The 24,385-nt window shown below is 36.8% G+C and overlaps 1 protein-coding gene across 1 annotated transcript in view; it reads left to right on the top strand.

The window, feature by feature from the left end:
* WDR70 (WD repeat domain 70) overlaps window positions 1–24,385 on the top strand; it is a 136,298-nt gene that overhangs the window by 574 nt on the left and 111,339 nt on the right. Inside the window, exons 4-5 of the mRNA XM_056324158.1 lie at window positions 1,953–2,067; window positions 5,996–6,197. Of these exons, the coding sequence (XP_056180133.1) occupies window positions 1,953–2,067; window positions 5,996–6,197 (317 nt within the window). The remainder of the gene's footprint in view (window positions 1–1,952; window positions 2,068–5,995; window positions 6,198–24,385) is intronic.

The following is a 24,385-nucleotide window of genomic DNA, read 5'->3' as shown; positions in this document are numbered from 1 at the left end:
TCTCAGACTAGTTGTCTAGAGAACAAAAACCGAATGCAGTCCTAAACAGTTTGAGACTTGATAAATAGTAGATTATTGATTTATGTATGTTGTTTGAATGTGTAAGAGCAGTGTGCATGTGCAGGGCTTCTGTTGTGAGGCATACGGGGTCGTGGGTGAGTTTTCAGTATGATGGTTTGAGAGCGGGACGTGGAGGGAGCAGTATCTTTTGCTGCCAGTATCCAAGCAAACATTATTCCCAGATGAGGTCCTTGGGAGACACTCATGTATGTTCAGGAAATACCTTTGCCCACCCAAATATCCATGCTTTCTCTCTCCTTTTGAACAGTTTGTGAAGAATGGGTTTTGTTTTTGTTTTTTTTCATGTGGTGTCATCATGGTAGAGCAGCTTCTATTCTACTAGATTACACTTAAACTGCAACACCTTAGAGAGCAAATAATGAAGTTAGTAGACTTGAAGTGCCTTAGCATGAAGAAAGGAATTCTATGTGAAAGAATGAGATAATTACAATGTTGGTTGTTTTTATTATTTTGATTCTATATAGAACCGCAAGAACAGATCTCTGTGGAGGCTCATGGACTTTGTGGACACTATGAAATTCTAATATACAAAGGATTCCAAAAGTTGATATGGAGCATTTTTTTTGTTGTCTGAATCTAAACACAGCACTATGTTTCCATGTTGGAAACCTTTACATGTTTGATACTGGTTCAGATTGAGCTGTCATTCCCTATGAGATCATTTGCTTACACCGTGTTTTAGTTTAGGAGGGAAATCCAGTAAGCGATTACAAAAACACTGATAGTTTTAAGTTGATACATCTTGAACTGTATCTTGAACGTGTCCCCTCCCTTGCCCCGCCCTTCCCACTTCCCCTGTGCTCCATGCCCCTCCAGCCCCCCCAAGGTTTCTAGACTTACCCATAGAGGAAACACAACACATTTTGTTGTTTCTAAGGCTTATAGTTTTAACAAAAATGACAAAGCTTTCAACATACTTCAGCTGCTTAACTTACAAGCAAGTATTGATGTTCATAATACAGTAATAAAAGAGGTGGATGTTTTACAGCTTTTTGTGGGGGAGTAATGTTTGTCTTCGGGCTTCTTAATACACACTGCTGACTTTCAGCTTTTTGGAGTATCTATGATAACTTTTGAAAATGTCTTTGCCACTACCCAAAGTAGATAAAAACAATGGAGATCAAAATACATTTCCCGTATCTTTCTTCAGAGGAAAATGTTTCCTAGCTTTACTGCAAAGCATGTTTTTCTTTTAGTTTAGCTAACAAACAGTGAACAAAAAAAGGAAGTAATGTCTTGTGTAGAGAGAAAGTAACTTGTCTGCTTAATTGAAGTTATTCAAGTACTTCTAGAAATACAGTAGCTGTATCTGTTAACCTGTCATAATCTCACTATTCTTATTTGAAATGGAAAGTTCTGTTTACTTTAATTTTGTTGCAGTGTTCCACAGGGATTCTTTTTCAGTAAGTGAAGTGGGAATAAACTTAATATAAACAACTTTTTGTATTTATTTTCCATATATCATATTTAGAGTTCAGTTATTTACACCTGTGTATACTTATGTACAAATTTAGTTCCCTGCACTATGAGAACTTTCAGGAACGCTCTGAAATGATCATACTGAAGTACCAGCATCCTTATATGATCAAATTATCTTTGACATTGTGTACAAATTAACAACTAGAATGTGTATGCATTGTCCTGGTGACGTTTTGTTTTTCAGAGTGATCATTGCAATAGCAGTGGAAATTTAGTTTGTATGGAAAAGTGATTTATTTTCAAGTGAAATCCTTTATTTGCTGTTACCTTTTCAAATATTTCATATAGATCCGAAAATGAAGAAAATTGTTTTACTGTCCTCAGCAATGCTGTAATTTTATTATTTTCTAAATTTCTTTATTATTTGTTATTTCTGTGATCTCTGTATTCAGAGGCTCGTGCCAAAGAGAAGGAAGACCAGGCTGAAAAAGAGTTTAGAAGTCCATACACTGATTCATCAGCTTCAGTATCTAGTGCAACAGGAGCTGGGTCCACATTAACCGAAAGGTACTTAGATGTGGTGGGAGATTCCAAGTAACAGCTTTCTTATCTGAAGAGGGTTTTTTTGGTTGGTTTTTTATTTTTTTAAGACCATGAGTGTCACTTAACTTGTGTGAACATGTCTGTGTTGTCCAAAGTATTTAAGTGGAAATACTGATTATCTTTTTATCTGTGCTTTCTGAAATATGTGCCAATATTTATAAATATAGACATTATATATATTTAATAGCTAATTTTGCAGTCTCCTCCCTATCCTGTTCGGTGTACTTTAAAAAAAAAAACAACCCAAATTATTTGTGGATTTTTTGGAAAATATTAGGGCAAAGGTAATGACTACAGGTGCTTACTTAACGAGCAGATATTGTACAGGTGGGAACATACAATATACTTGTTTGCGCCTGCTGAAAACAAAAGCAAAGTAGGTGGAGAGCCTCTGTGGGTACATTGTGTAAAACAGTGGTGGGATTGAGGGAGTATTTTGTTTTGACTTCAGTATGAAACTTACTTTCAAATTTACCAGCCTTTTTTTGTTATTGACAAACAATAAGTGCTACTGCTTGGACAGCTTGAATTCTGAAATGCTGGGGTATCAAAAGTAGCTGAAGGTAATGGGGGCCACGCAACTGTGTTGCATGGCAGGAAGTGCACTGTTAACTTTTAAGTTTTTGTACCTATGGAAGTCTAATAACCCATAGAAGACTAGTAGACCTATATATATGTATCTTATGGGCTGATAAGTGTCTATATGTGTTAGGTTATAATAGACTTGTGTTGCAAAATCTACTTTTCACCTGTTGCTCTATGGAAAAGTCAAATGACCTGTGCACTGTCACTAAAGTAACCAATCACACAATATACTACCCTATAGATCCTATGTTATGTCTTGTGCATAAGGGAAGAATAGTCTGTGCTCCTATTTGCTTTTGATGATCATAGATATCTATCTGGTGAAATAATGATGGATCACAAAAATTCAAATGTAGTGGGATTGTGTACTGTATATGGATGACTTCAATATAAGGAATCAAAACAAATGGTGAGGTGGAGAGTAGTCAGCTGATAAAGAGCCTTGCCCTAATCATTGCATTTCACTAATGAACTTGCAGAAGAGAACTCTGGTGACTTTGGATAAAGGAAGATAACAAATACCTTTCAGTATTCTGAGTTATTAGGCAGGCTGTGGCAACTCACCAGAGCTCTGCTGATACTAAGTTTTCTTGGTTTTTCTTTTTTGTTTTTACCAAGAACTGAGAAGGGAGGGCATGACATGAAAAGTTCTCTGGGAAGTTTTAAGTTTCCTTGTAAAATGTGATATATAGCTTAGCACTTACTGCTAAAAACAGGAAGCTAGTGAAGGAGACATGCCATTGTGACTCAGAGCAGCAGTCCTACAACAGAGAATTTAAGTCTGAAATATAGGACTCTCAGTAGCTCTTTTTATAAGGTGGATTTTAGTTACTATAAACTGATCTAATATATGTAGCTTGTTCTGTTCTCTGAGAATGACAGCAGTTTCTTGAATATTGCCTCTCTAAAATTCCAAGTATTTTCAGTTAGAACCTTCTAGTTAGAACAGCTACTGATTCTTTCTGCTTTTGAGCTGCTTTGCTGTAGATAAATGTTTACAGTAGTTACAGTATTTATGTATATAATAATAATAATAATAATAATGCTTTGTGAAATGAAAGCATCCACTAGTATATAAGAAAGGAAAACCTGAGAAAAACAGAATGGGTGATATGAGGAGAGTAAACACAAGGAGCAGATTTGCTCACATACTTGCACAACTCTCAGACTGTTTTTTGTTATTTCCCCTGTCTGTGTGCCATCCGTGCTATAACGCAGCTTGCTTTTTTTCCCCTCTTATGGCTTGTTTCACTTACTGCGGAGGTAATGAGGGAGAGCAAAAACCAGTTTCTTACACTTCTCTAAATCCTGGAAAGAGGCTGATGAACTGATTCATTCTTTATGGCCTCTGGTAGAGTAAGACTGTAAGGCTGAAAGTTGAAGGAAAAACCACTTGTTTTGTCTTTCTGTCAGCACCACTCCTGGTTGCTGTCAGAAAGGCAGATGGTTTTTTTGGTTTGGCTGCACTGGGATGTTCTAACATTTGTCTTTCTTTCAGTCAGGGTAGACAATACTAGTAGCTGGAGCACTTGGCTGTCCCTGCCAAGCTTGGAGTTTGGTGAAGAATAGCACGGCAATTCTGGCCATTTCATTTGCAGAGTGATTACACTGCCTCTCAGAATACTGAAATGCTTGATTTGATTGATTTATCCTTCCTAGCAAATGAGGGGGGTTGATAAGGATAGCAATTTGGAAGGAAGCTAGGTATTGTTCTTGGGCATCTGTAGAAAGATCTGAAAATCTGGGACTCCAGGCCTCCTTGAATCATTATGTTGTATACATTTTCTCACTGGCAGCTACAGTGTATATTTGGTTCCATTCCAAAACTAATTAAGTAGTTCAGCTTTTAGGGAAACGATAGTCTGGGAATGCATATTAGCTCTTGAAACACAACTCTTCTGCACATAGTATTGTAAGGTTAGTTCTGTGGATACCTAGCCTGAAGAACTTTGAAGGTCCCAACCCCTTCCTCACATGCTGTAAAAGCTTCCTTTTGATAAAAGAGTACTGATTGCCCCTTTGCTTTAGAGTAAGAGAGGCTCTTTTCATGTGAGTTAGATTTGTTAGATAATCATATCCCGATCTAGGTCTTTAAAATGTCTGTCATCATGTAGAACAGTTTTTTTGTAGAGGTAACATCTTTTATTAGGGCAATAAATATAGCTGGAAAAGTTAGACAAGCTTTCATGCATGCAAACCCTTCTCACTGCTGTAACATCTAAGGACTTAATTGGTGTTGCCATTAGATCGTTTTGATTTCTTTCTAAAATAGAATTTCCGTTGCTTACGTAATACAAATATTTACTGTGTAACCTACTGCCTGCTTGGTGTACAGCTGATTTGGGGGGCAGAGTGGGGCTGTATTCTCCGTCACAGTTACGTAGTTTAGAACATATGCGCTTGGTCCTTTATCATGTTCTTAAACTTGTGTGTTTTCCTTACAGATTTTAAGTGATAACCTAAACTTTAAAATAAAAACCAGTATCTCTGTAGTCTTCTTATTTTTCCTGTGTTAAAACTACATTTTGCGGTCTGCTCACTCAAAACCTCACATGCATGCTCTTAAAATTTAAGCTCTCAAACCACGTTTCACAATTTGAGCTTTTCTCCCTGAATTTGAAGGAGCATCTGTTTCCGGTTGCAAGGTATCACAGTAATGATACACTGTATCTAGTCAAAAGGCAAAGTTTTCTGCTTATGGCTTTTAGACCTTCTGCCAGTTAGAATACTGCCTACTTGATAATTAGCAGCAGAGGGAACACATTTATTTTGAATAAACTGAACATGGACTAAATAGCTCTACTTACTTATCAGAAATTTTCCAATGCCAAAAATGTGTTCACGCGACTGATTTGGGCAAAAGTGCTGTGCTTTCTGTCTCTAGTTGTGAGCCTGCATGGTTACTGTTTTGAGTTCCACCCAGCCAACAGAGGTGCAGAGTATCTGCACAAACTGCGACTTGAAGCAGAACCTTGAAAATGCTCTGTAACAATGTATTCTGTTGTCTTCTAAGCAATATCAAACTCCATACTAGTGAGGTGGTACTGTTGTCTTTGCAATCTAAATTTTCCTGTTTTATTTTGTCCAGTTTTTTTAACTGTCACTATGGTATTCCTGTTTTTTAAAGATTTGTTTATGCTTTCAAGATGACAGTGGGCCTATGCTCTATTAATATAAGGTAGTTTACATTTTGCTGCTAATTTCAATGTTCACAAATCTACAACAGTGCTCAGTATCTTTTATCTGAAAATTCCTATGAAAGTGCTGATGTTCTTGAAATAGTAATTTTTCAAATCTTACCATGCAGAGGGACGGCCTGTAATGAAAGTGAAGATAGCTCAGATGAAGGGTTAATTGGGCCTTCCATGCAATCCCAGACTTCTCAAGGTCCAGCTGAGGATCCTGATGATGATGATGAAGATGATGATGAATTCATTGGGCCACCACTTCCGCCTGGGTTCAAGGATAGTGATGATGATACTGATGATGATACGGAAGAGGATGATAATGTAAGTCTTTTGTTCCTCTTTAGTGTTTTAATGTTTGGAGTAAACTATAATTTGTAAGTGTGCTCTTTCTTTTATGATTTAAATTGCAGGTGAAGTATGACTGTTGTTTGAAACGCAGGTTTTTTTCTGTTTTTTCGCCTCTAATGATTATTCAACAAATTCAAATAATTGTTTTAATTTAAAAATATCAGTGTTTTTAAAAAATGTATGCATGTGAATCTCAAGGGAAATTAATCATCAATTAGTATATATAGTTTACTTGGTTTTTGTTTTCACACTATAAAAGACCTATATAAATAAATATTTTATATAAATGTTTTATATGGTTTGTATCCCAATGATGTGTAGATTTTTTTTTTACAATAAAGATGAGATGGAGGTGGGCTTGAATCCAGGGAGAACAGTTGTACCAAAACCGAGAAAATGGACTGTGGTGAGAGCTTTTTTTTTCTTTTTTTTGTTTTTTTTGTTTTGGTTTTTTTCTAAATCTAAAAAGTGCCAGGCCAGTTTGTCAGAGTGAGTATAGGTTGTCTTTTCTATCTATGTTAAAAGCAAGAAAAACCCTAGCAGCTTAACTTGGGTTTTACAGATACTCAGTCAGCAAATCTGTTCGTTTGGTTGAAAGTTTAACAGTTTGATGTTCATTCTGCAAAATTCCCTGGACTGAATATTTTGTGGCAGTGGATTTTGTATGATGGTTTCCTTGTTGTTTTGTAGCAACAATGATAGAGGTCCTGTAAGTACAGCCTTACCTTATGCTGTTTTGAACCATTTGGTAGCAGAAAAAAACCTGTGTCCTGTTATGCAAATATAAACCTAATCCTAAGAAACAAATTCCCAGGGGTCTCAAGGGTTTCTTTTAAATTCTTCTTCAGTTTTAGCTAGGTGTTCATTTGTTGTTTTCCTATAAAATGTCTTGCTTTTCATCTTGTGACCTTTAAAACATGAGTTTAGACTACTCAAAATAAGGAAGAGGAATTTCTTAAGCAATAATATAACTGATTTTTAGAGTGAGCCTAATCTTGTGTGATTATGATTTGTTTGTTTGGGTTTTTTTGTTTTTTGGTGTGGTTTTTTTCAGGAGATAAGTGTTGGGAAATTTTGCTGCCTTAGGGTTTTTTATGACTTCATCTGATCTGCTTGATTCACTGTTGCCTGTGGATTTCTTTAATTGTCAAATTGTACATTTTGGCTCTGTGTCTCCAGTGATCTCACGTGTATCCCACACGTAAGAGGGGACACTAGCCCTTCTGTCTTAGGGATATAAATAGTGATAAATCTCAAACTTTGAGAATGTTGTGAACCTTATAGTTAACTTATGACTTATTATTGATCTGTGTCAGGAATTCTCTTACCTTTTAGCTGTTATGCACTGTGGAGTGAGTCCATATTCCTGAGGTCATAGACTGAGCAGGTTTCAGTTGCTGTGGATCATGTCATATTGAAGTCACTGCTGCTTTTTGGCCAGTTTTTGTCTGTTCACCTGTCTCAGGTCTGCTTGTTTGTACATCTCCGACTCATAGTGAAATCTTAAAATACAGTGCTTTGTCAAGAAATTCTATCAAACATGAATCTCTCCAACAGATAATCAGAATAATCCTGTCTTGAACAGTAGTTCGGTATATTGATGCTGAAGGGAATGTTTGATCTTGTTCAAACATTTATTTTGTCTATAAATTTCAACCTATTTCGGTATCATCCAGAGTGTTGGTGTGTACACAGTTTGTGGTGAACCTGGATGCCTGTCCTTCTGGAAAAAACACAATATATTATACAAAGAACAACTTCTGAAAGTACCTATTAATAACTCCTAACTGTGCATGTATGTAATAGGAAATGGTAAACCTCAAAAAATGTATGCTTGTTCTGCACAGGTGTGTTTTTCTTTCTTTGGGGTCTCATCAGAATGCCCTTCTAAATCACAGCTCTACCTAGCGGTCCACATTTCTCTTCCCAGAAAAAGCCCAATCTTTTGCTCTGCTGTCAGCACTCCTGAGGCTTGTAACATAGCTTGTAACTATGGCACTGAATAATTGAAGCCACACGGAGAGAAACAACCAGGCTTGGGAATCAAGTCCTGCCAGGTATTTTTCATCTTTGGGAGAGTAAAAGTTCTCAAAGATACTCTTAAGGATTTCAGTGTATGTAACACTAAAATAAAACAGTGTAAACTTGAAATCATGTTATATCCTGGCAACTACATCCAAGGTTAAGCGTCATGTCTGCTAATATTTCATAGAAGTGTTGTGCAAATCTTTGCATCAGAAAGTTGTAGCTATTCATCCTCATATTTCCTACACAGACTTTATTTTTCTTTGCTTTGCTGCTACATTATGTCCTTATTTTCCTAAAAAATGTAGGTTTGAAAACACCAGAATTACAGGCAGCAGTTATCTTGGGGGTAAGAAAGAAAAAGTCACATTTCTGTGGAATGCCTTCCTGTCAGGGTCTTAAGGAATTAAAATTCCTAAACTGAGTATTTCCAGATTGTTCTTCCTAATATTTACAAAATTTTGAAGGTGTTGGAAAATCATAGAGAATTTTGCTTATGAACAGCACTTATCAGATTGGCTAAGTAATTGTGGTTCATCTTGTATACCTAATTTTTTTCTTGTAAGTCACACCAGAAATTACTTGGTTTTTCTTTTGCTTGTGAGAATTGATACAGGTAGCTTGTGGTTTAACAGTTTTGTTCTGAGGCTGGATTAAAGTTTGGGAAAATGTTTCACTTGGTTCCGTGCTCTGCTTAGCAAAAAGCATTCTATTTTTAGCATTCTGAAGTAAAGTATATATGTGTACACACTTTTCAAGTAAGTGTGTTGGCAATGGTCTTGCCTACTCACACTGAATTAGCAAAATTAATTGTTTGCATCAAAGTTTCACCACACGGGTCAAGTAAGCTATAATGGTAATACACTAAATAGTCAATTGGTGTCCCTTGACATCTCTTTTGTTTAGTAATTTTATTAGGTTCATGTTAACCAAGAGTCCTATACATACTACTGTTCTAGTATACGGTATAATCCTCTTTTGTGTCAGTGGTGAGTATGGTATGGATTCCTAAATGTAATGATGTTCAAACTATAGATTATTGCTATTGTAACAGACTCCTTCATTTATTTATATTTATGGAATGAAAGAGCTTTTGTAGGAGAAAGTGACCAAATGGCGAACACTCGTTTACATAGCATAGCAGTGTGGGAGAACAGTATTGTTTAATAATTAGGAAATTGCAGGAAGATGTATAACATCTCTTAAGTGGTAAAACTATGTATTTTTGGAGACAATACGTAGGTTTCACAGGACAGGGTAAGGGTTTTAGTCGTAGAACTTATTAAGAGGAGAGGGGGTTATCAGCAACATAATAGAAAATATCTATTTCTTTTTAACCTTTCAGTGCTATAGTGTGCTGTGTACCTATTTTCTATTGTTCTCCATCAAAGATGGCTGCACCTTATTAAGGCTGTGTGCATTGAAAAGTGTAAAATGCAGTCTATTACACATATAAGTTATTTCGAAAAAGCAACTGGATTGTTGCTTCAACTTGATGTCTGTCATGTGACAATGATATACAGATTTTTGGTTTTTTTAAAATTTATATATAATTGCTTGCATGCCTGTCAGTTTTATGGATTCTGAGCACTGAATATGTTTTATTTTCATTATCCCTCCAAAGAGCGGCGGGCATCTTGTTTAGCAAAACTCTTGCTTTAGTTCTGTAAACTTCTCTAGAATGCCAAAGGGAAAACAATGTGCACAAACAGCAGATTTTTACTTCAGCCTGTCTTTCTCAGTAGTCGTGTTGTTAGCTGGTTGACTGTTTTAATTTCTAGCAAGATGGTGGTATTGATTTTTTTTATTTATATGTTTTTGAATAATGATACAACTGGCTCAATGGAGTGGAATTACTGGAAACTGTAGTTAAAAGACCCCAATGAAAAGTTTCAGACAGAAAGGTAACTTGCAGACTGGTGTGATTTAAGTTTGTCTGAACTTAAGACAATAGTTACAAAACAGTCTAGAATAGATTTGGTTGAGAATAAGCAGAGCAGCAGAAATACGAGACTTCTGGGTTTTCAGTCTAAACAGTTAATTTATAACCGGGAAGATTCTGTGTCAGTGTGGATGCCAGAGGCCTTTGGGGTCTAGAGCCTCCTGTTACTGTTGCTCATGAACACAGTTATTTTCTTTCCTGTGAAGGGAATCAGGAAGCAGCTGTGCTTTCCTGATTTCCTGTTGATCGATTGGTGATCACAGTGTGATCCTGTGAGCCCCAAGGAAGGCAGGTGTTGCAATTACAAGAACTCCATGATTCCTTTTTCTTGCTTGTACATCAGGCTGTGGTTGGTACGCATGGGGGCAGAACTGGGAGAGGAGAAACGGAAAGCTCCATTGAAAAATTCTTTTGTTTTGTTTCCAGATGTACTGTGAGAGTGTCTCCCTTCTGTTAGCATATTTTGCTGCTGAAGTAACTCTAAAACACAAACATCTATATTTCTGACCATGAAGGAAATACTTTTTTCTTGGTTATGTATGAGTTGCAGTTCTGTAATCTGAAGTCTTGAGAACTTTGTATAGCAGATGAAATGCATCAAAATGCTGGCTTTGCCATGGTACCTTGCTACAGTCTCTCAAGCCTGACTTTAGATGTGATTTTTAGTATAGGAGCATTGTTTTTCCATCCCTGGTTGTTCAGTTGGTTTTGCTTTCTTGTGAGAGACTGTCATTTGTCACAATTGCTTGCAATGAGGTTAGCATCTTTTGAGTCGAGGATTGCCTAGCTCATATTGGGTCTTTTGCTGATAATTATTTACTGAATAATTGTCAGGTAGAAGGGGTAGCTGTGGTTATTATCTTTGATGGGAATTTTTCATACTTCATTGGCATCTTTACAGGAAATAGAATAACAGCAGTTAGTTGCTGAATGTTTTTAATCAGCACTATTAGTTTACGCATTACATGTTTCTGTAATTTACATTTCCATGTGCTACAAAATGAACATAAATTTTTGACAAGAAACGTAGATATTGCATTACGTAGAATCTGACTTGAGTTACTTTTTTCTCTGAATTTATGTAAGTTCGGTTTATATACTGAAGTCTTTGTAATAGTTGTTGTAAAGCGTTTTTCTGTGTTTAAATTCTGTGGTAATACTGATGGTAGTTACCTTTAAAATATAATAACTTAATTTAGTAAAATTTATGCCAGAAGTGTTGGTTCTTAGCAAGGCACAATATGCTTATAAGTACTTACATAGATACTTTGCAGTGCTTGTTTTGTAGTAGTGTAAGGAATACTGCTGTATTGAGTATATTTTAAGGACAGTACCTACTGTCATTAATTCAGGGTATCAATTCCCTCTGATATTTTCCTGTCATTATAGTTTTCCTTTTTACATGAAAGACTTGCATTAATTTGGGGAGTAAGGAAAATAAGAGTTGTCTATCTGAGTTGTGATCTGTGCTTTTCTGTAGTGCTCTTTGTCCTAATGGTGTAAAAACCTTGTTGGATTTCCAGTGCTGTTTTTTTTCCACAGTTGTAAACTGCGAGGGGGAGTGAGGAGGCAGTGTCTCTTGTAGTCTGAAGCTTTTCAGGTTTGTTTTTTATCCCAAAAAGTACGCCTTTGTGGAAAACTTCAAGAAAATCTTTGTTTCCAAGCAGGGATGTTTTAAAAGAGAAAATGGCTTGTTTTTCAGAAAGCGGATTCTTAACAAGGGCAGTATTTAATGTGGTAAATTTTGAGGTTGGGAGATGCGTAGTCTTTTCCAACTTTTTTGCCTTGGGAGGATGGTCTGGGTGCTTGTGCAACCAAAACAAAATCTGGTTGGAGGGGGACAGGACTCTAGTCAAAGCAGTCATGTCAGAGCTGGTAGGTGGACAGCTTCAAATCTAGGACATAAGCATTTTTCAAGGTAATGGATGACACCTATTAAAATACATTAGTAAGAGTGTATTTATTAATGTTCTTTTCTACATGTCATTAGAAAATGTGCTGAGATCTTTAATATAACTTAATGGAGTCCTAGTGTCTTGTGACACTTTTCCTCACTTGAAGCAACAGGTGTAGGAGTGGTTGTTGGAAGAATTTGCCAGATGCACTTGCAAGGCTTTATCTTCTGTCTGGACCTTAGCTGCAGTTAGTTCTCTACTCTAAAGAAGAATCGTTTCTCCTTGCAGTTCCAAAGGGATACTAATCATGTTGTAATTATGTCCCTGAAACAAGTACAGCCTTGGGCCTCCTCAAGGCTGTACTCAGATTTTGGCATATTTCCAAAATGATAGTGTAGCCATATTCCAAGTTTTAAAATTATTTTGAGACACTTATTAAATTTTTGCAGAAGCTTAACAGGACATACCAGGAACACTCGTTTGCACAGAAAGGAAGGAAGCCATTTCATGATGATATACATGGAGAATTCAAGTAGACTGTAATTGCTTCAATTAGAATTTGGCTATGGTACCAGGCTAAAAATCATGCTGGTGTAAAAATAAATAAATGTTATGGGAATTTGTAGTTGTATTAAGGAGTTACAACATTTTAGGCTAAGGATTGTCTATCCTGGTAACTGCTGAATCTTACTTACCCAGTCATGTTTCATCTTGTCTAAAAAAGAAAAAGTGAAGTAAGCTGAACAAAGCAATTTTTGTGTGTGCAATAGTGACAGAAAAGTATGGGTTTGAGCGTCAGAGGCATTACTTTTGAACTACTTCCGGTCATTGATTGGTTGATGAAAAATAAGTAGCAATTACCATTGCTTTACATTTCCTTTTGTGTTACCTTCCCAAATAATCAGGAGGAAAATACTTTTGTCATATATATGCATAGTATGTTCTTAAGTCATGACAATATTTCTGCTGTAAAAATCAGGAAAATATATCTTGTATTAAACTTGGAACAAGTAATAGAATTTTTGTTAAGGATCATTGATGTTGTTACTGGTGTTGCAAAGACTGAGAAAGATTATCTCAAAAGCAAGTTTGAAAGGATTTTCAAGCTTCGCAAAAATTGAAAGAAAACAAAATCAACTCCTAAATTTTGTATAACGAAGTTCAATGTGAGAGAATCAGTTAGAAGCTGGAAGGGGATGAATACTTAACATAAGAGACTTGAGAGCATCATATGGACAATGTAGAAGAGGAAGCTAACAGGGTAATTCCCTTAGGGAATGTTTGCCTTTCATAAAAAGGCATGGGGAACTTGCTCCTCTCCTCTCCAACCTGATGCTCCAGGGTTTGTGGTTTGCAGTTGCACCCAGAGAAAATGAATGTATTTACACTATCTATTTATCAATCCTGCAGAGCATGGTAAGGCCAAGACTTCTCTGCTATATATCACACCATGCTTTTTTGGTGACATGATATCGTTTTAATTAGTAATATGAGAAGTTTTAGAATGTTCCCTCTACATATGGATACTTAATCCTATGAGTTTGTTTCTAGAAATAATTTGTGAGTGTATCAGTAGGCATATATACGTATGTATATGTAGAAGAACGGCTGCAGAAGCGTGGCCTTAGAATCTCTGAAGATCTGCACAATCCAGGCCTGGTATTAGAATAGGCCTGTAATCAGAATTGTACTGAAGTTGCTGTGCGGAAGTTAACAAGAAAGGTAGCCTTGAGCTATTCTTGAATCCTGAGACCAAGTAATTATGTTGTGCCAACAGGCCGTGGCTGTAACAAGCTACAGCTGCTGGGAAAGCAGGTGCAGGACCAAGAAAGATGGGGACCCGTATGGGAAAATAGGGAGTAGCAAACTACAAGGCTGAAGCACAGCAACTCAATTAGCTACATGGATAGAATGCTTATTTTAGTCATGATAATTAGGGGTGTGAGAACCGCGCGTGTTTAAAGACTACTAACTAATTATATTTCTGCTTTACGAATATGCATGTGTATCAGTTCTATATAAGTAGTGTTAGAAACTAATAAAGTTGAGCAAGATGCATAACTCATATTGAGCGTCTTCTTGACTCCAGTGAACCCTTCTTCCAACATGTATATACATGTTTTACTGCAAGGTACTTACAAATTTGAGAGGTGACTTTAGTAATATTGAATAAAATGTGATATAGAACATACTTATTGTTACTACTGTCCTTTGAAACAAAGATTAGAGATCTTCTTATGTCTTGTTTTTTCTAGTTCCTTTAGAGATGCTTTATCAGGTCAGCCTGATGTGATGGAGCCTGTGGAAAGCTGCTTTAGGAGCTGCAGGTACAGATTCTGTATTTGGAATGAGAACTGCTAAGAGTGATGCAAAGCGATCTTCATCTCTGAGCCAAATACACTGTGGCTGTGGAGCTCCCACGCTTGAATTGTGGGGTCTTCATGCTTGTCTGTCCTGAGACCCCTTGGTTTCTTTAGAGCCAGAAGATCTTATGGAAGCTATGCCCTCTACTGTTCTTAGAGGGAGAGTGGATTTTTGTTGTTTTTCTGCCAGGTATGTCTGAGGCATGGATAACTTTGAGGCTGTACAATTCTGTGACCTAACTCGTAAGAAAAAAAATTCTAACTCTTTCTAAGCACATACTCAATGTGTGTATCTCAGTCACAAGATGGTACTTTCAATACAGTGTTATTTAATAAGAATTTGTAGTAGGAAATGTTAGGAAATACCATGCATGCAATGGTTTATGAACAGGGGTCCTCAAACTGTTTAAACAGGGGCCTGTTTAACAGGGGCGGATGCAGTGGCAGGCAGCCATCTGCGGCTGCTTGGTTTCCCCCCCAACCCCCGGCGGGGGGGTGTCTGTAAATACGGGGTGTGGGATTGAGGACCCTGGGGGGACGTATCTAGCCTGCGGGCCGTAGTTTGAGGACCCCTGGTTTATGAACATCTGATCCTAAATACTACTTTCTTTACTTCCAGTAGAAGTTGGGATCTTTAGAGGTGAAGAGACTGAGATTAATTTGTTCTTTGAGAACCTGAAATGCTTACACAGTCAAAAGAAAGTGGTAACTAGTTACCTTCTTACATGATGCTTTTTTTGGCAATTGCAACACATTTCAAATGGAATTTCATAAGCACAAATAGCATATTGTCTCTATCAGTGTTAGAATACATAAAATATTTCTAGATTTGGAAAGGGAGCTAACAGTGACACGAAAATTATTCAACACTGTTGGTATCAGTATGGAATATATAAATGGAAGACAGCAGGTTTTCTTCGTATCTATCAAGTGAATGTTATCTTTTTCAAAAAGCTGTTTATGCTCTAAACAGAACAATGAGAAAACCAGGTATAGAGAACTGTTGCTTGAATGAAGAGGAAGATAAAGTGGATGATAACAAGTATATGAAATATTTATGGTGGGGATGATAAAATAATTTAAAGGGCTATATTTGAAGGAAGAGTGTAGGTGACATGCAGTTATATTTCCTTTCCAAAACAAGTCTTCACAGGATTTTTGATTAACAAAAGATTTATGTTAAACTGTTGGAACTTCAGGCTGCTCCAATGGTATCCTTGGAGAGCAATTTTGTTGACTTTTGGAATGTCTCCTGTTTGTTTGAAAGATGGCTTTGGATTTTTATGAATGTGAGACTACCACATGTAATGTTTTACAACTGCTGCAATGGTATCTCTTATTTGCAGGTGGGCACTTAGTAGTATATAGGGACTGTATGTACCTGTTGCTAACACTGTCCAGATTGCACAACAATCATAGTGAACTTCCTTCCTTTACTGCTGCTTATCTTTTTTTGGATTTTAATACCAACACAATTATTTTCTTATTAAAATCTTGAATAGTATTTTGCTGAGTTACCTTGTCTGCTATTTATAATTGTTTGTTCTACACATCGTTGTAACTAAGGATTGATAAATGTTCATAGAACCAAATGTTATGGGTGTATGTTACAATTTTTTCCTGAAGTCTTTTCAAAAACCAAAAGGATCACCTTCTCTAAAGGAACTGAAGAATCATAAAGAATCATTCATATGAATTTTTCTTAACCATCCCTTTTCACGTTCCAGTCCTGAGGATATTAAATCTTTAAATCTCCCAGTTGAATTCCAGTGAGCGTACTTGTTGCTTTTTTGTAAACTATTTATTGCTTTATTCTACTAGAGGTATTTTAATTTTGAAAATTACCAATGTTAGATCTGGTTTTTGTAGAAAAACTTTTTGAAATGTCTCAAAGAATACCTACTTAATGAAAGGTAAGATAGAAGGAAAGGTAAGATAGAAGAAAAGTGAAAAAGAAGCCTTTATTAAGATCTTATATCTATTTCTATGAGGACCCTAATGTAGTTTAAAAATTCGGGTGAGTTAGATGTAGTGTTTTGTTTTCAAGTAAAACTTATGTAAAGTAAAAGTTATTTTTGTATCACAAGCATCATGTTGCAAGAATAGCAAAAAGGCAGTAAATAATGTAACCTTTACTTCCCCCCCACCAAATATAATAGTTTAGACAGGCCCTTTTTGCATTAGGAATAAGGAGCTTTCTGTTCAGTTTTCTAAAACAGGGCTTAATGCAAATAGCTAATGAATAGCTGTCTTGTGCAGCTCAGGTTCATTATTTAAGGTTGGAGGATGAGGTTCTTTTCCATGTAAATGCTTGTCTTGACTATAGTGGGATTACAGGCATAGATTTCCAGTTTTGTAAGCAGGTCCGAGTATGCATCATCAGTGTAACTACCAACATTGTATATTTGCTTTTACGCTGTAGATGAGACAGAAGACAGAGACAAAACGTAATTTGCTACTTGGAGAGAGATGATTTGACTTCCATGTTTATTTCCAGGCTTAACGAATTTACTAGTAAGTGTTCAGTAAATCAAATGTTTGATATTCTGCAGCAAAATGTCCTTTCAGGCTGCAAACAGGAGCTCATGGAACTGAGCAGTTTGTGAGGGCAGTGATGGACTCCCAAAATAAACGCTCTGCATTCTGGGCAGCTTGGGACAGCACTGAGCTCTGCACAGGCTAGCCTCCAAGGGAGGTGCTGCAGGGACATGGGCAGGTTGGTTGTTCTCTGCTGTTTTGTCTGCATTGGAGTTTATGCATGGGTTACCTAGCTGACACACAAGTGTGAGTTTGTCCACATGAGGTGCAGCCAGTGTTTAACTTAAAAATATTTCCTTTTTCTTTGATACACCTCAACCCAAATATTGACTGCTAACATCAGTTGGTTTTGTTGGGTTTTTTTCTTTTTTAACTTCGCCAAAATTGCACTAGGGGGCAGTGAAAACATCTTAGATGTACCAGCTTTCCTGGAACTTCTGTTTGGTCTTGCGTATTTTCTGCAGCTCTCTTTAGCAACCAGCTTGGAGCTAGTTTTTAGAGCAAATAGTACTATGTAAAGATTTTGATTGGGTTTACTTAGATGCATGGAATTCATTCCAGTAAGCGCATGTACATTCTCGTGTGGTGAAACACAAGGTCTTAAATAAGGGTTGGACTCAATCACGGTGGCCCTTTTACAGTACAGAGGCCTATAGGTCATCTTTCATATAATAATGGGTGTGAATGCTGAAAATAAATTCTGAAAGATCTATAGAAATTAAAATAGAACTTATTTTTCTATGTATGACTAAAATTTTTGTCATGGAAAAAAGTTTTGAAGAGTTAAAATAATTCAAATCATATCTGGAATGAAAGCAGAAGCTAGAGTTCTCACTAATATGTGAGTTGTTTGCATGGAAATGCTAGAAAGTTTAGCTTGGTTTTTTTAAGTCAAGGATTTCACAAATAATATAGATGATACTTCCCTATCACTTACTGTATGGTATGTGTTTGTAGATTAATTCAGGTGTCAGAAAGAGCTGAGAACCTTTATTAGAGATGCAATGTCCTATGAATTATGCTATTTTTTATATTAGTGGCTGCCTCTTCTAACTTGAGTTAGCTGTTCTGTTCCTATCAGGTGGTATAGCTAAACCATAGGTCTTAATACTTATTTAAAGAGGGAAACAAAGAAAAATTAAAATACTTCTTGGTGTTACAGTTTTGGTTTTTTTTCCCCTCCTGTTAAAAAAATGGGATTGTCAGCTTTGGAACATCAGTTATTAATTGGAGGATGGAGAAGTTACATATATGCATCAGCTTACATCTTTAAAAGGAGTTGGAAATAGACCTGAATTTTTAACAAGAGACTTCCCATGTCAAATTTCTTTTTATTTCAATTTATTAAACAAAGCATGAAAGATCTATTGATTGAGTTAGACCATACACATTCTGCATATTGAAGTACTTCATTCTTTAGACCTTTCCTTGTAATAGAAAGAAAAATCTGTGCTGTCACCAAAATGTAGTCGGTCTCTGTGATAACAAGCACATATGTAATGTCGTGTGTGTGACTTTGTATTGATCACATGTAAAATGCATCAGGCCCACAGACTACATCTTATCTAGTGCTACATTAGAAAACAGAGGAACATGGGCCGGGCAAGGGCACCCTTATTTTCCAAAGTTTAACCAGGTGACTAAGACTTTTTCATCATATTCAGTTTTACCTGTTGTGTCTTGTGAAAAACAATTATAATGCTGATTCTCCAGAGTTTCAGAGCAAGCAAAATCTTGTCACAGGACAAATGCAAGCACAGTAAAAAGGAGTCTGTAGGCAGTACGCTTCTGCTGTGTTCCGTGACTTGTTATTTTCTTATTAGTCAAAGTTAATTAGAAGGACTTAAAGCCTCCTTGACCCCTCAGTGTAGAACTGTGCTGGTTCATGCCTGTTTTGAAATAGCAGAAGTTAAAGTAATAAAAGACTTCAGCTTTCTTGGAAAATGCAGAGGTTGCCGGCTTATTTTGCTGTTAGTCATTGCCTCCAAAGACAGCCGCCAAAAATGGGTGACGTGTTTTCTGGGTGTTATTGAGCCTTCATTGCAGGGTCTACTTGGAAGTCTGCCTTTACTGCAGGTTGAATAAATGTCTTGCTTGCAGATACTGCGGTTGTACTACACATGTGTAGGCAAAGGAAATTTTGTAAAATTGCTGGGTTGACAGGACCGAAAGAGCCAAATTAAGAGTAAAATATCAGATTTCATTCAAAAAATAAACTATAAATGTGATGACTGATGCAGGCAGTTCAGTTGAAAAGGCAAATCATGTCAGCGTTAGTCTTTGAGATGAATTTGTCATATTTTGAAAGGTGTACTTTCATTCTTCATATTTTGAATATTCTAAGTAGAAGGGGAAACCAGTGATTAATTCTTAAACTTTTGAACTACATCTGAATGGCAACAATTATGGCACTTGAAACAATTCTTCAGCCAATTTTTAGACTAGAGTCTTTCAGCATTTTGCTCAAGATACAATGTAATGTAGATCTATATATATATCAAGAACTTGCTAGGCTTCACTTAAAATATAGATGGAGTTGAGAGGAATCATGGCTGTTAGGATAATTACTGTTTCTTTCTCAGGTCAATAGTTTAACAAGTTTTGTGCATCAACTGGATTTATAGAGATTTATCTGCCTTTTCTGTCCAACCTATTACTTAAGATGTCTTGGAACACTGCTTCTCTGCAAAGAAAGCAAACTTAACATACCAGGCTGTAACCACATCTGTAGAGATCAGCTGGCTTTCGGTGCTACCAGATTGATAACCTTTTTCAGTACAAAGAGTCAGTTAATGTTTCTTTGCAAAGAGAATGTCATGACATAATGGCTTTTGTCTTAAATACAAAAATAAACACACTTTTCAGTGATATTCCTTTTTCAAATACATTCATTGTATTATCACCTTTTTCTGCCAAGTATGGAACATACCAGGAATGGAAATTTAGAAGAAAAAATAAGCTTAATCACCCTCAGTGTCTGCAAACTGCACGTACCTATTTCACAAGACCTCTGTGATACAGAATGCCAGATGATTTTAAAGATAACCCTTTCTTATTCTACAGTTTTAAGTCTTGGTCTTTGAGCATTCTGTATCTTAAGATCATCTAAAAAGTACATATGTTTTTAAATCCATTAACTTTTCCTGTGGAAAATACTAAAATTCTGGACAAGATGTAAACTAGTTGCTTTTTTATATCACTTATGTATTCTTTGTATGTTTACTTTTCCTCAGGTTTTCCCTACGTCATTTAGGTGATATATGTTGGTGTGCAGGTGCACGAGGTGAAATGTTGGGTCATGTAGAAGTGTGCAGTAGTTTTGTGACTGATTTCAGTGGATAGAAATGTGTGTATTATCCAAAATTAAATTATAGAAATAATGATGCCAGAGTAAACCTCTCAGTATACCTCAGTAGAAAACAGTGTAAAAATTCTGGCATGGATCTTTTCTGTCAATGATATAGTAACTTGTTTTAATGATTTCATTTGTTTTAGCCTGGAATTTATTACCTTTCTTTTCACAGTCAGAGTTGTTCTGTTCTGTGATTAAATGGTGCCTTACGTGGCCGTTTCTTTGGTGAGGGCAGCCAGTTGTTTTGGGGCTTTTGAGGTTGGTTTTGTTTTTTCTTTGCAACAGACCTGTGGTATGTCATAATCGGTATTTCTTCCTACAGTGCCTTGTAGGTATCAGGCATCCTGGTGGTCTTCTGTGTCCCCCTCGTGTTTGTATCCCTACCTCTGCTGTCATATTTCAGTGCTATCTCTACCATGTCACATTTCTCCTTTTCGAAAAGGAATCTCTGACAAATAGGTTTTTAAAATATCAGATAAATGCTTATATTTTTATTGTTATAGTGCAAGCTTGTAAGTAATAGTAATAAAGTTTCTGCATTTAACAGATACAATTTTAATTAGTACTAGGCTTAGTCCAGTTGCTGTCTATAAAATACTTTTTATAGGGAAGACAATTACAATATATTGAATAGGCAGTGAATTTTTGAGAAAGCTCAATGGTAGTTTTATGTGATTTTCCAAAGTCTTATAGTGCATATAAGAAACTGCAATCAGTGTTTGAATGCAGAATGAACGGTAGTCAACTAATTCACTGCATTTTCAGCAAAAATATTAACTCCCCAGAGTAAGATGAATGTCACTACATCTAAATTAGTTATAACTATACTATTTATAATGCTATTTTAAATTAGCATCTGCCCAAATCATACGATAGTTATGAAAACTAGTTCTGTCCTGTCAAAAAATAATAGTTGTCAGCTGTAGTCTAATTCTGTGTAGTTTAATGCAATTTGCATTAGCTCACCTCTTGGGAGTTGTGTCATACTATACGAAGTAATGGAAGCTGCAACCCTGTCTGATGCTTTTAGGGAGTAACCTCATGATGGACTCTGCGACCAAGTTGAAGTGGGTAGCTCATAGAAATTACCTAACCTCTCTGGCTGATTCAGGAGAAAATTCTGTGTCTGTCTGCATCTTAAAGTACTGTATACAGTTAGATTTGTGATAGCAGACCTTGCATAATACAGATCACACACAACAGTTAAATGATACAGAAGTGAATTAGGCAAGTAAGAATCAATAATATGAAAAAAAAAAATTAACAGTACAGTGAGTCAGTGGGGTAAGAGCAGTGAGTGTGTGGATCTTGTGCTGTTTGTGAGGAAGTGTCAGAAGAAGAGTTGGTATTACTTTTAAGCATTAGTCTGAAACGTATGGAGAGAAAAAATAATGACAACGCAGGACTGCAAAGATTCATGTTTCCTTCTGGTGGTTATGTATGTATCAAACCTACTTGCTTTCTGAGTATAGTAAGGAGGCAACCGCTGGCACTTCCTGTTTGTTCACCTTTTTGGAATAGTAGTTAGTGATACAATTTTTCTTTGGTGCATTTTAAACCTAATGTATATATAAGGAAGAAAGTATCTTTTAAGCTATGTTTTCTCTGATGGTTGCATAACCGTTAGTGCAGTTGGCTCGCTTTCAGAACTGATTTGAGTAGGAGAAGTTGCTAATAACTGATTTTGGTTCAAAGCTGTTTTATGTATTGCAGTTTTTGCAGTTAAATTAAATTGCGAGGGATTGAGGCACAGTTAATCTAAAAGAAAGATTCTTGGTAGTTTTAGGCTTTCTTTGTTAGGATATATGCCTTGCAGGCCAGGAGCCAATATAAAAATCCAAACACCTAAGCGTGCAGAATATTTTTATTTGAAATAAGATGAGTAAATAATATTTAATTTATCATCAATCTGTAACTATGCATCACTCATCAAAGAAAACAACCTAGCTCCGTATTTCTTAGGCATTTTGAAAACACTGTGTGGTAACTGCTGATAATACACTGCCTGACTTAGCTCTGTGCCATTCTTTTTGCTGAAAAGGCATGGAGGAGAAGCTCGGAGGCACACTGACAATAATCTCTCAGCTTGGCACTTTTACAGTGAGAAGGGCTTCCTGTGTAAACGTTAGGCTTAACATATGATACCTTGTTGTAATTACAAGTTCTGAGGAGGTCATCTCACGTCTTTCACTGGGGTAGATAGGTTAAATTGCATGCAGTTCACAATGTGGCTTATGGGTTATTTGAGTTCTTCAAGTTCTTTAAGTGCAAGTTTGTAAACAAGCCTATCACTTGAACAGTAATTGTCACCTCAGAGCAGATATCTAAGCTTTTTAAAAGAAAAATCTAGTCTTAGCCGGAACTCCCCCATTCCCCTATAGTGCAAAATGTTGACAGTGCAATGTGTATCTACCCTGTGCCTCTCAGTATTAATAGATACTTTTAAGGTCTTGATACCCACAGCCAACTGCAAAAATCTATTTATATGCATTTGCTCACTCTTGCTAGTTTGTTGCCTCACCTGTGTTCCACGCTGTGAGGATTTGAGAGTACATAAAGAGCTTATGGTAGGGTTTAATAATTTTTGTACATGTTTGTGTGAAACTGCTGACTGTGTTTTAAGAGGAGGATTCTTTTGCTTTCTCTGTTTTGTTATTTTGGTATTACTCTGAAATTCCAGGGGCAAGTGGTTCACAGGTAGGAGTGGGTTACCATCACTGTCAGGGTTTTCCCATTTTAATAATTGCCCTATACAGTGGGCTCTGAAATAATTGGTTTGTGAAGGGAGACTTCACCTAAATAGAGTATTCTGGGAGGTGTTTCTCCCTGTCTGTAGTGGATTGTCAGGATCTCATGAGAGGAACCTGAAGACAAGAGGATGCCATCATTCTCTATTCAGAGGTCCATTTTTGCTGTCTCAGATTGGATATTACCTGTGGTAGCCAGGTGAAGTGAGAATCCAGAGTGTCTGAATGTATGATACAGAAGTCAAGGTGAAATTAAAAAGCAAACACATAAAGAAAAGTGCCTTCAAGTGATCTGCACTTTGCACTTTATCTGTAAACAGAGTAATGGTGCTGAAATACTAAAGCATATCACTTCAAGGATCATGGACCAAGGTGGATATCAAACACGAGGCCAATGTGAAGAATTCAGGCCTACAGAACAAAATGTGAGTTAAATTCTGCCCAAGCTCAGCAAACTATGCAAAATTAGGAATCCTTGTTTTGGCTTCCGTATTAGTTGTCTGGAAAATGTCCGTGGCAGGGAATTTGAACAAATCTGAGCAAAAATTCTTGGACTGCATTTGATTCAGATTACTTTATGGGTTATACATTCCTTCCCACCACTTCAGCTTTTCCTGTGGAAAGTCAGTAAGTGTTTATAAGCTCTGCTTCTCTCATGCTCATTTTTGGCTTATTTTATACCTTTGTTTCTCTTTTGATAGAGTAGAAAGTTGGACCTATGCATTACAGGGGAAGGTCTGCTGGAGTTTTTTTTTTTAGCTTGCTTATTTATGGAAGCAGTAGTTACAGAATCATGCATTCCCTGGTAACGTCACCAGTCAGTCAACAGGAGATATGAAATACCACAGATCTATTTTCTCAACAATTGCAAGATTTCACTTCTAATATGAGCATATGAGCATTACACAGAAAGCTCTTTTTCTGGTGTGGGCTTTTTTTTGGTTTGTTTGTTTTAAATTTGTTAAATGAGCTTGTAAGTGACTTAGGGTACCTCAAAGTATGACCTATCTGAGGGATGAAATACCTTTCAGGGGGAGAAGCGTGAGAAATGGGCCCATGGGAACCTCATGAGGTTTAACAAGGCCAAGTGCAAGGTCCCGCACCTGGGCTGGGGCAACCCTGGCCATCAGTACAGGCTGGGGGATGAAGGGATTGAGAGCAGCCCTGTAGGGAAGGATTGGGGGTTACTAGTGGGTGAAAAGCTGGACGTGGCCCAGCAATGCCCACTCGCAGCCCAGAAAGCCGACTGTACCCTGGGCTGCACCAAAGGCAGCGTGGCCAGCAGGGCGAGGGAGGTGA

Source organism: Falco biarmicus, chromosome Z (genome assembly GCF_023638135.1).
Source record: "Falco biarmicus isolate bFalBia1 chromosome Z, bFalBia1.pri, whole genome shotgun sequence".
NCBI lineage: Eukaryota > Metazoa > Chordata > Aves > Falconiformes > Falconidae > Falco > Falco biarmicus.
This window is presented reverse-complemented; position numbering and strand designations above follow the sequence as displayed.